At 50.3% G+C, this 12,051-nt stretch overlaps 1 protein-coding gene across 1 annotated transcript; it reads left to right on the top strand.

The window, feature by feature from the left end:
• The first annotated feature begins 712 nt into the window (after positions 1 to 712).
• On the top strand, positions 713 to 10,295 carry LOC138367502 (uncharacterized abhydrolase domain-containing protein DDB_G0269086-like). Its single transcript, XM_069329177.1, has 2 exons — positions 713 to 784; positions 8,868 to 10,295. The coding sequence occupies exons 1-2, from the start codon at positions 713 to 715 to the stop codon at positions 10,293 to 10,295; spliced, it is 1,500 nt and encodes a 499-aa protein (XP_069185278.1).
• Positions 10,296 to 12,051: the final 1,756 nt, after the last annotated feature.

Genomic DNA, 12,051 nt, shown 5'->3' on the forward strand with positions numbered 1-12,051 from the left:
AAGTCTGGAAAAAAATATATTGCGTGTGGACTGGTGTGGTACCCGTGTGGGAAGGGTACAGTGGAGAGTTCTGGATTTACAACCAGAAAGGAGTGCAGTTGTAAGGTAATTGTTCCTCTTGAGTTTGATTATTGGTAGTCGATACCATTTGCCTCTCGTTGAAGGGCATTTGGAATAGGATATCAATGATTTATATTAATAAATTCTGTGTTTTAAAGTAATTTGGTATTTCAGTTAATTTATCCTGTCATTTTACTGAGAATAATTCACCTGGAGTTCCCTGGGTCCCTTGGCTATCAAGTGATGCTCTAAGCCATATAAATGATTAAATCTTACGAAATTATCAACAAATTCCGGAATTAATAACTCTCAATTATCCCCTCAATTATCCTCGGTAATTATCAAAAGTTTTCCAAAGTTCCTGGTTTATCAAAGTCTTGACTTTCCTCCTCATGAGTCAGAGACCGAGTGTGTTCGTAAATGCTACAGTGTTGAAGTGTGAGTGATGGCAGCACTGAGATCAATTACAGGTATTCCAACTATTTATATCCCTTGATGACATAGCACTGAGTGTACTGTCGCATGTGTCCTTAACTCTCACACCCTTGTGGATTATTGGGGTGTTTATCGCTGTCAGGGTGAACAACACCCTTTATTCCACAGTGGGGGAGCATTATAAACATTACAAAGGTTTGCTGGGCTGGCGTTACCAATGGTAACAGTGGCGTCTGGTTCATTACATCAGGTGCACATAACTAGGGATATCAAGTGTGCACATGGTCGGGTATGTCTGAGGTAGATATACCTGGCCATGTCCACACTTTGATGTAAAGTGTGGACATGGACAGGTATGTTTACACACAAGCATATATGGCCGGGTGTATATCTATAGCCAGGTATACATGGCCAGGTGTGTGTGTATGTGTGTGTGTGTGTGTGTGTGTGTGTGTGTGGTGTGTGTGTGTGTGTGTGTGTGTGTGTGTGTGTGTGTGTGTGTGTGTGTGTGTGTATAAATGTCCAGCTGAAAGCATGTGCCTTCCCCGCTGGTCCAGCCAAGCGAGGACCCCGCTGACCTGCTCACTGACCCACACAGGACCCCACCACAAAGGACCCCACCACCCAGGACCCCACCACACAGGACCCCACCACCCAGGACCCCACCACCCAGGACCCCACCACCTAGGACCCCACCACCCTGGACCCCACCACACAGGACCCCACCACACAGGACCCCACCACACAGGACCCCACCACCTAGGAACCCACCACCCAGGACCCCACCACCCAGGACCCCACCACCTAGGACCCCACCACACAGGACCCATCCACCCAGGACCCCACCACCCAGGATCCCACCACACAGGACCCCACCACCCAGGACCCCACCACACAGAACGGTCCTCCGTCGATACAACTTAAACGTCTGATAGATGGCAGGGTTTAGAAAATAAATTCTGTAGTATAATACAGTTCTATTGTATATATATGATGTCTACAGATTAACACAAATAATTTTTAAATTTCATTTTGTTGTATAAAATGGTTACAATTTTCTTGCACATTTTTGAATGCAAATATTTATTGAATGCCAGTATGTTTTCTGCTTTAGAAAGGGAGTAAAGAATAGATGCACTCTAGTAAAGAGGCCAGTGAAAGAGGCTAGTGAAAGAGGCCAGGGAAAGACTGTGTTGGTCAAGCGTGTTCCTTGGCTCACCCACTTCCCTAGCGATGCTACAGTACAAGATCTCCTTACCATCCTTACTCCGTAAAAATGTAACAGTTTTGCCTAACCAGTTAGGTTAAGTTAGGTTCCCCACCTACCGGAGTCGATAAGCATTAGGCCCATGAAGTGTCAATACTGCGGTGGTTTTAATATTTCTAAACCACTGCAAGTTTTACGTTGGGGGGGGTTGTTAGTGTAAAAATGTTGTGTTGTGAAAGAGGACAAGCTGAGGGTAATGGACCAAGACCTTGTGTATCTAGACGATGGGCACCCAACCTCTTAAAAATAACGTCGCTTTTGGCCGTTTGTCCGTATGGTCGAAAGTGGACGTAATTTGAAAATTAAAAAAAATTAAAATAAATTTGTTTTTTTTTCAACAACAGTAAGTTATTAAAGGTCCTCTGGTAGGTTAGGTGGGCAAGAAATTCTCATAAATTTTCAGAACGTTATGAAAAACTTTAATTGAAAGTTTCCTCTTCTAACCTTACCGAGTAGGCCGGACGACTCAAATAGAAAACGGGACAGTACGTCACTTTTGTGAGTCGATTTCATTTCAAATTATGTCCAAATTTGGCCATAGTACGCATACGAGCCAAAAGTGACGTTATTTTTAAGAGGACGGGTTGATGTGAGTACAGTACCTCTTCCAGTGTCCCCTGGAACACAACCCATACACGAGTTTTGACTCCTATTAGCAGGCCGAGAGCTTTTCCTTCTATTACTCATGGAAGGAAGCCTTACCCTATTGGTCTTTCCTGGGATTCAGGGAGATACTGAGAAATTTAGTTGTTAGTAATGCTGTTTTTACACACTACTGGTCCCTAGGTGATGATGGTCCTCTCGAGGACCACACCACCAGATGACGGACCTAAGTGAACTAGACCACCAGACCCAATATAATGGTCCTGGGTGGACTACACCACCAGACCCTGGATGATATTCCTGGGTGGACCACACCACCAGTTCCATAATGATGGTCCAAGCTGGTCCACACCACCAGACCCAGGATAATGGGAATGGGTAAACCAGACCACCAGACCCAGGATGATGGTCCCGGGGTGTACTAGACCACCAGACCCAGGATGATGGTCCCGGGGTAGACTAGACCACCAGACCCAGGATGATGGTCCAGGGGTGGACCAGACCACCAGACCCAGGATGATGGTCCCGGGGTGGACCAGACCACCAGACCCAGGATGATGGTCCCGGGGTGGTCTAGACCACCAGACCCAGGATGATGGTCCCGGGGTAGACTAGACCACCAGACCCAGGATGATGGTCCCGGGGTGGATTAGACCACCAGACCCAGGATAATGGTCCTGGGGTGGACCAGACCACCAGACCCAGGATGATGGTCCCGGGGTGGACTAGACCACCAGACCCAGGATGATGGTCCTGGGGTGGACTAGACTACCAGACCCAGGATGATGGTCCCGGGGTGGACTAGACCACCAGACCCAGGATGATGGTCCCGGGGTGGACCAGACCACCAGACCCAGGATGATGGTCCTGGGGTGGACTAGACCACCAGACCCAGGATGATGGTCCCGGGGTGGACTAGACCACCAGACCCAGGATGATGGTCCTGGGGTAGACCAGACCACCAGACCCAGGATGATGGTCCTGGGGTAAACTAGACCACCAGACCCAGGATGATGGTCCCGGGGTGGACTAGACCACCAGACCCAGCACGATGGTCCCGGGGTAGACCAGACCACCAGACTGGATGATGGTCCTGGGGTGGACTAGACCACCAGACCCAGCATGATGGTCCCGGGGTAGACCAGACCACCAGACTCTAGATGATGGTCCTGGGGTGGACCAGACCACCAGACCCTGGATGATGGTCCCGGGGTGGACCAGACCCTGGATGATGGTCCCGGGGTGGACCAGACCCAGCATGATGGTCCCGGGGTAGACCAGACCACCAGACCCAGGATGATGGTCCCGGGGTGGACCAGACCACCAGACCCTGGATGATGGTCCTGGGGTGGACCAGACCACCAGACCCAGGATGATGGTCCCGGGGTGGACCAGACCACCAGACCCTGGATGATGGTCCTGGGGTGGACCAGACCACCAGACCCAGGATGATGGTCCCGGGGTGGACCAGACCCTGGATGATGGTCCCGGGGTGGACCAGACCCAGGATGATGGTCCTGGGGTGGACCAGACCACCAGACCCTGGATGATGGTCCCGGGTGGACCAAACCACAAGACCCTGGATGATGGTCCCGGGGTGGACCAGACCACCAGACCCAGGATGATGGTCCCGGGGTGGACTAGGCCACCAGACCCAGCATGATGGTCCCAGGGTGGACCAGACCACCAGACCCAGCATGATGGTCCCGGGGTGGACCAGACCACCAGACCCAGGATGATGGTCCCGGGGTGGACTAGACCACCAGACCCAGGATGATGGTCCCGGGGTGGACTAGACCACCAGACCCAGGATGATGGTCCCGGGGTGGACTAGACCACCAGACCCAGGATATAATGATCCTGGGGTGGACTAGACCACCAGACCCAGGATGATGGTCCCGGGGTGGACTAGACCACCAGACCCAGGATATAATGGTCCTGGGGTGGACTAGACCACCAGCCCCAGGAAGATGGTCCCGGGGTGGACTAGACCACCTGCACTAGGGTGGTGAAGGCTGCTGCGTCTGAGAGCAACAAAGGCGTAATATACGCCAGCTGTCAAGCCGACGTTGACCTCCCACAATACACCGCTGTCAGCCACTCTCTTCTCTCTTGATTACTCAACTTGTGTTTGTGATTTACACCAACAGAGAACTTGTTTACGGCTCGTTACATGTTTGTTTACACACACACACACACACTGAAATAACAGTGACATCAGAAGAAGTAAAAAAAACAACTACAGGGGCCGTGGGACTAGAGAAAATATCGCCATGGATACTAAGAGAGGCAACTGAAGCATTGTGCAGCCCTCTTGCCATAATATTTAATTATTCTCTGGAAATGGTAGAATTTCCCAACTGCTTGAAAATGGCTAATATGGTCCCAATCGACAATAGACAGAGAAGATAGAAACTGTTAATCTACATACGCGTATCACTAACAATTAAGTATCCCCTGCAGGTTGCTAGAGAGCCTACTCCATCCGAAGCAGGCAGGTAAAACATTTAGAACAGACACATTTTGTCTCAAGGCACCAGCATGGTTCTAAGAAAGAAAAAACCTGGTTGACAAACTTGCTGGAGTTGTATAACACGATGACAAATCAAACAGGAGAGGGAAGGATGGGCAGACTGCATATTCCCCGACTGTCGGAAAGCATGCGATAAGTGTTACGTGTAGCGGCAACACATAAGTGTTACGTGTAGTGGCAACACACACACTCCACTCCGGGCTGTAACGAGTCACACTCTACCCCTGTAAATAGTCCAGAAACCCAATAGATTTTTGTTATGTTGGTTACAAGTTGGGTGAAGGCGGGTACGAAGCGTAACCTGAGAGGTAAGGCGGATGACACATCCAGACAGGAGGGAGCCTCTCTCTCTCTCTCTCTCTCCAGAAGCAAACTGGAAGCGAAGCCACTGTGTCTCTTGGGACAGTGGGAATTATGATTATATAATTCCGTACCGCTAGTCCTACCCCCTACATCTCTTCCACACCGCTTGTCCCACCCTCTACACCCCCTCCACACCGCTAGTCCCGTCCTCTACACCCCCTCCACACCGCTAGTCCCACCCTCTACACCCCCTCCACACTGCTAGTCCCACCCTCTACACCCCCTCCACACCGCTAGTCCCACCCTCTACACCCCCTGATAACAAGGCCACGCCACACAGGACGTGGACCATCAGGAACGATTCCTATTGTCAGGCAATTCTCGGTGTTTTAATTCCCAGGAACGGTGACAAGGACGGTATTTGTCGGTACTAACCCGACTCTTACGGCCCAGTTGATTAGAAGCGGCGTATTCCACTCCCTGCAGACCTCTCTTACACCCGGATATGTTCAAGAAATATTTCGGCCAGTTCCTGCTAGTGACGGATCAACCGGGTTGTCGTGGATACGTGGGGCCAGGGGGCTCTTATAGATCATGTTATCACAAGCCAGGCCACAGACCGGACTTGAGGCATAGAACTGCCAGCCCCACTCCAGGTATACTCCAGCTATACTCCAGGTATACTCTAGGTTACCCAGAACCTCCAAAACACCTACGATGTATCCATACAACACCGAACGGAAGTTTGACATTTTTTTAAATCTAGCCAAAAGTGGCTACTGGCTTAATTACTGGTGTGCCAGGAATTAATTTTTTGGTGTAGAATATTTGCTCGTCGGCGTCATCAGAGACGTCACACGAGCTGGGTGTCGTCCACAGAGACGTCACACGAGCTGGGTGTCTTCCACACAGACGTCACACGAGCTGGGTGTCTTCCACAGAGACGTCACACGAGCTGGGTGTCGTCCATAGAGACGTCACACGAGCTGGGTGTCTTCCACAGAGACGTCACACGAGCTGGGTGTCTTCCACAGAGACGTCACACGGGCTGGGTGTCTTCCACAGAGACGTCACACGGGCTGGGTGTCGTCCACAAAGACGTCACACGGGCTGGGTGTCGTCCACAGAGACGTCACACGGGCTGGGTGTCTTCCACAGAGACGTCACACGGGCTGGGTGTCATCCACAGAGACGTCACACGGGCTGGGTGTCGTCCACAGAGACGTCACACGGGCTGGGTGTCGTCCACAGAGACGTCAAACGGGCTGGGTGTCGTCCACAGAGACGTCACACGGGCTGGGTGTCGTCCACAGAGACGTCACACGGGCTGGGTGTCATCCACAGAGACGTCACACGGGCTGGGTGTCGTCCACAGAGACGTCACACGGGCTGGGTGTCGTCCACAGAGACGTCACACGGGCTGGGTGTCGTCCACAGAGACGTCACACGTTCACAAACGTCGGCGTGGCTGCTCATAAACTTTTAAGGCGTGATTCGTCAAAATGTTAATGGGTGGCAGCAGCACGTACACTTACCGCCTCTCGTAAACCACACCTTAACTACACGACGGCACGTCAGTATGGAGCGCGACATTCCCTGCAGGCACCATATCCAAGCTGAACGTTGATTAAACGTTCAATTAACATTATTACCTATGATTCAACGTTAAATTAACGTTAATTCAACGTTAAATTAACGTTAATTCAACGTTAAATTAACGTTAATTCAACGTTAAATTAACGTTAATTCAACGTTAAATTAACGTTAATTCAACGTTAAATCAACGTTACTCTTGGATATTGCACCCACTAGGTTCACACACACACAAATAAATATATACCAACCAACAACCACAACGATAGTCTGACGTTGTAACGACGTTGCTACAACAAGGCTGGATACGTTGTGCGCGCGCACTGGGGTACGCCTGTACCCGTTATACTTCCTAGTACGGGAAGGCGTACATAGGCATACGTGTAGTACGAATTTTGTTTTGTCACTAACGGAAATAAGGTTCGCAGGTCCCCCCGACAGAGTGCACAGTTTTCATCGTCAATAATATATCATTAGTTAGGAAGATGTGTCATTTGCTTTACCGATTCTCTCAGGCCTTAAGTTATGCAGGTCCATGCTGCCGCCAGGAGGTGCTCTCTCTCTCTCTCTCTCTCTCTCTCTCTCTCTCTCTCTCTCTCTCTCTCTCTCTCTCTCTCTCTCTCTCTCTCTCTCTCTCTCTCCCTCTCTCCCTCTCTCTCTCTCTCTCTCTCTCTCTCTCTCTCTCTCTCTCTCTCTCTCTCTCTCTCTCTCACTCTCACTCTCACTCTCTCACTCTCACTCTCACTCTCACTCTCTCTCTCTCACTCTCTCTCTCTCTCTCTCACTCTCTCTCTCAATCTCTCTCTCTCTCTCTCTCTCTCTCTCTCTCTCTCTCTCTCTCTCTCTCTCTCTCTCTCTCTCTCTCTCTTAGGAAGACGTGGGTGAAGCTGTTATAGAGTTGTGAATCTACAACTTTTCCTCAGGCTAGGGTCGTCCAGGCGGCGGCCAACCCTAACACACACACAAACTCACAGTTTTAACATACTACCTATTCAATTTTTGTTCTAATATAAGACTATTATTTCATACTAGAACGGGTTGTATAGTTAGGCCTAACTTAGGTTAGGTGGTTACATTCGACTGGCCATTATCGGTAAAGTACTTGCAGTAGGTGGGCGGAGCATTTGTAAAAGTGGGATTCGAGCAGAGGCTCTGCATGAAGCACAACTTGCGTAAAGTACACATGGTATGAGTTGTGATATGGTGAAAATACGTTTTTCACCTATACGTCGTGTATATGGTGAAAAACACCATATATACGACGCATATGGCGTTTTTCATTCATAAACATGGGGTTGGCGGCTAGATTAACGAGCATTTGCCTTTATTGATGAGGTCGAACTGCCTGAATGCTTTGGTACTCAAGATAGTGTTGTGTGACCGTACGAATTGTTCTTTGGCATTCACAGTTCAATGAATCAAACTGAATGTTCGCAGTGCAGCTATATCAACATCGACACACGAGATTTATTCAATTTTCTCGTATAAACACAATGTTCATACAATACACAAATCAATTTGATCCAAACACACACACACACACACACTGGAACCTTTCATACAACACTCGCCTGCTTTCCAATATTTTCCCCTACTAAATGTGTAATACATTCCACAATAGTCTGGTACATAAGTGTACTCTGTTCCCGGAAGATCAATATTTTTTTCTCTCTGCACAATCGCCCTGAGCTTATGTACAGTACGCATGCATAAACGCACTCATCTAACTCCACGAAGAAATTCTATCAACACAACTCGTTTTAACTCCTAAATAGATTCGCAGTTTTACATACCTAACTAACCCGGTCATTTGCCTAGCGTGAGAGTAGTTTGAGCCTTGTGTGTGGCTGGCAAGGAGGTCACCTTCCCAGCGAGCCTCCGGTAGCGTGCCCAGCGACAATAACTGCCTGCCCAACTTGGGTATTGGGCTGAACAGGACCGCGTAAAATACGCGTTGATAACACGTCTCGCAGTTATTACCACGGTGTCAGTGACGGTAAAAATTAGATTTATGGCAGCTGCAGTGGTGGAGATTAGTTGCTGATATCACGCCACTTGTGTGAGGCACGGCAGCTGGCTGAAGCGCAGTGTGAGGCACGGCAGCTGGCTGAAGCGCAGTGTGAGGCACGGCAGCTGGCTGAGGCACGGCAGCTGGCTGAAGCACAGTGTGAGGCACGGCAGCTGGCTGAAGCGCAGTGTGGGGCACGGCAGCTGGCTGAGGCACGGCAGCTGGCTGAAGCACAGTGTGAGGCACGGCAGCTGGCTGAAGCACAGTGTGGGGCACGGCAGCTGGCTGAAGCGCAGTGTGAGGCACGGCAGCTGGCTGAAGCGCAGTGTGAGGCACGGCAGCTGGCTGAGGCACGGCAGCTGGCTGAAGCACAGTGTGAGGCACGGCAGCTGGCTGAAGCGCAGTGTGGGGCACGGCAGCTGGCTGAGGCACGGCAGCTGGCTGAAGCACAGTGTGAGGCACGGCAGCTGGCTGAAGCGCAGTGTGGGGCACGGCAGCTGGCTGAGGCACGGCAGCTGGCTGAAGCACAGTGTGAGGCACGGCAGCTGGCTGAAGCACAGTGTGAGGCACGGCAGCTGGCTGAAGCGCAGTGTGGGGCACGGCAGCTGGCTGAAGCGCAGTGTGGGGCACGGCAGCTGGCTGAGGCACGGCAGCTGGCTGAAGCACAGTGTGAGGCACGGCAGCTGGCTGAAGCGCAGTGTGAGGCACGGCAGCTGGCTGAGGCACGGCAGCTGGCTGAAGCACAGTGTGAGGCACGGCAGCTGGCTGAAGCGCAGTGTGGGGCACGGCAGCTGGCTGAAGCACAGCTGGCTGAAGCGCAGTGTGAGGCACGGCAGCTGGCTGAAGCGCAGTGTGAGGCACGGCAGATGGCTGAAGCGCAGTGTGAGGCACGGCAGCTGGCTGAAGCGCAGTGTGAGGCACGGCAGCTGACTGAAGCGCAGTGTGAGGCACGGCAGCTGACTGAAGCGCAGTGTGAGGCACGGCAGCTGGCTGAAGCGCAGTGTGAGGCACGGCAGATGGCTGAAGCGCAGTGTGAGGCACGGCAGCTGGCTGAAGCGCAGTGTGAGGCACGGCAGCTGGCTGAAGCGCAGTGTGAGGCACGGCAGCTGGCTGAAGCGCAGTGTGAGGCACGGCAGCTGGCTGAAGCACAGTGTGAGGCACGGCAGCTGGCTGAAGCACAGTGTGAGACGCGGCAGCTGACTGGAGCACAGTGTGGGGCACGGCAGCTGGCTAAAGCGCAGTGTGGGGCACGGCAGCTGGCTGAAGCGCAGTGTGAGGCACGGCAGCTGGCTGAAGCACAGTGTGAGGCACGGCAGCTGACTGGAGCACAGTGTGAGGCACGGCAGCTGGCTGAAGCGCAGTGTGAGGCACGGCAGCTGACTGGAGCACAGTGTGAGGCACGGCAGCTGGCTGGAGCACAGTGTGGGGCACGGCAGCTGGCTGAAGCGCAGTGTGAGGCACGGCAGCTGGCTGAAGCGCAGTGTAAGGAGTGACAGCTTGATCAGGTACAGTGAGTGTGAAAAACAAGTTACTTAAGCACAATATAGCATGATAAATTCCTTGCATCTTGGAAAGTCGACGTTCGATCCCAGATATTCTAGTTATAGGTCGCCGTCTCTTCTCTCTTCCCTTATGTACCAGTTCTTAGTCAATCTCATATCCCTTCCAAGAGCTACAGTGATACTAGCTCAATATTTCTCCATAATTACTCTACCTTACTAGACAAGCTAAGGCACCTGGCATTTTTCCAGTGTGTAACTAGCCTGGTCTCAAGATTTGACCAGCGTCAAAAATGAAGTGGTTGTGTTTAACCAGAAGCGTTCGAACTTCGACGATTTAGATAACCTATTGAGGCCGATGTTCGATATTTCGAGGAGGCGTCAACATGCGATGGTTTAAATCTCACTAAACCACTGGATTTTTGACGCTATGGACAATGCTGTCAAAGTTTTGTTGCATTTGAGGACAGGGTTTAGAGACGAGGAAAACCTGCTATATAAAGAATGAAACAATTTGGAGGCTGTTGATCCGGACAGCTTCTTCAAAGGGCCAGATATAACACAAACAAGGAACAATGGTTTCAAGCTCAACAATTAGCTAAATGTAGGAAAGGAGATACTTTCTCACCCATAGGGTTATATATGTATACACATATATACATAGGTAGCGTCCCTATGAACCACAAAGACGTTAGAAAGAACTTTTTCAGTGCCAGAGTAGTTAACAGGTGGAATGCAGTGATGTGGTGGAGACTGACTCCATACACAACTTCAAGTGTAGATATGATAGAGCCCAGTAGGCTCAGGAATCTGTATACCAGTTGATGGCAGTTGAGAGGCGGGACCAAAGAGCCAGAGCTCAACCCCCGCAAGCACAAATGAGTGAGGTGAGTACCGAAGCCGTAAATGCAAAAAAATCCAGCTTGAAAAAGTCATCAGGACAAATGGGGGGGGGACATTTAACAAGCCGCCGGCTTCCTGTCCTCATCGAGGCCACTAGTGAGTTAGTGGCCATCAGGTAAATTTAGATAAAAATTCACTAGACGTACAGTCAAAATTAATATCGTTAAAATGTAAAATAAATGTCATTATTATTATTATTATTATTATTATCTTTGAGGAAGAAGGAGAGACGACCATCCACGTAGCGTTGATGACTGGTAGAGGAACGTGGCCAGGGAACCATCCAAGCAACAGCGGAAGGCCAGTAGCACACCGGTACAGGAGCACCAGACGACCATCCGCGGAGTGTTGGTGTCTGATACATACCCGTCCTCCTGCTTTGGTAGTGCTTATAGTAACGATGAGGACCATGGTATATATACCCACGTACAACGAAATTGGCTCGTAGAAATCTGAACTATTGAGTTGGACAAACCGAAAAACTATTTTTTACTTGTATTGCTTTGACAAATTAAACTAACGCTATCTTAACCTTCCTAGGCCTAATACACGATACCTGTATATCGTGATATGTATATCACGAAATACACATGTACTAATATAGTACATGTGTGTGCTATATTAGGCCCAAGAATATTATAAGTTTGTATTTAAGCTTTATATATTTTAAAAGAATGCCTTACTAGTCAGTATACTACTATCTAAAAGCTAAGTATGTACGAATTCTGACTATTGACAATCGTCGCAATAAGTACTATCTAAACACGAGGATGGGTACCGAGGAACGTGGCCAGGGAACCATCCAAGCAGCAAGGGATAGGCAACACCACACCATTAGAGGAGCACC

Source organism: Procambarus clarkii, chromosome 22 (assembly GCF_040958095.1).
Source record: "Procambarus clarkii isolate CNS0578487 chromosome 22, FALCON_Pclarkii_2.0, whole genome shotgun sequence".
Taxonomy (NCBI): Eukaryota; Metazoa; Arthropoda; class Malacostraca; order Decapoda; family Cambaridae; genus Procambarus; species Procambarus clarkii.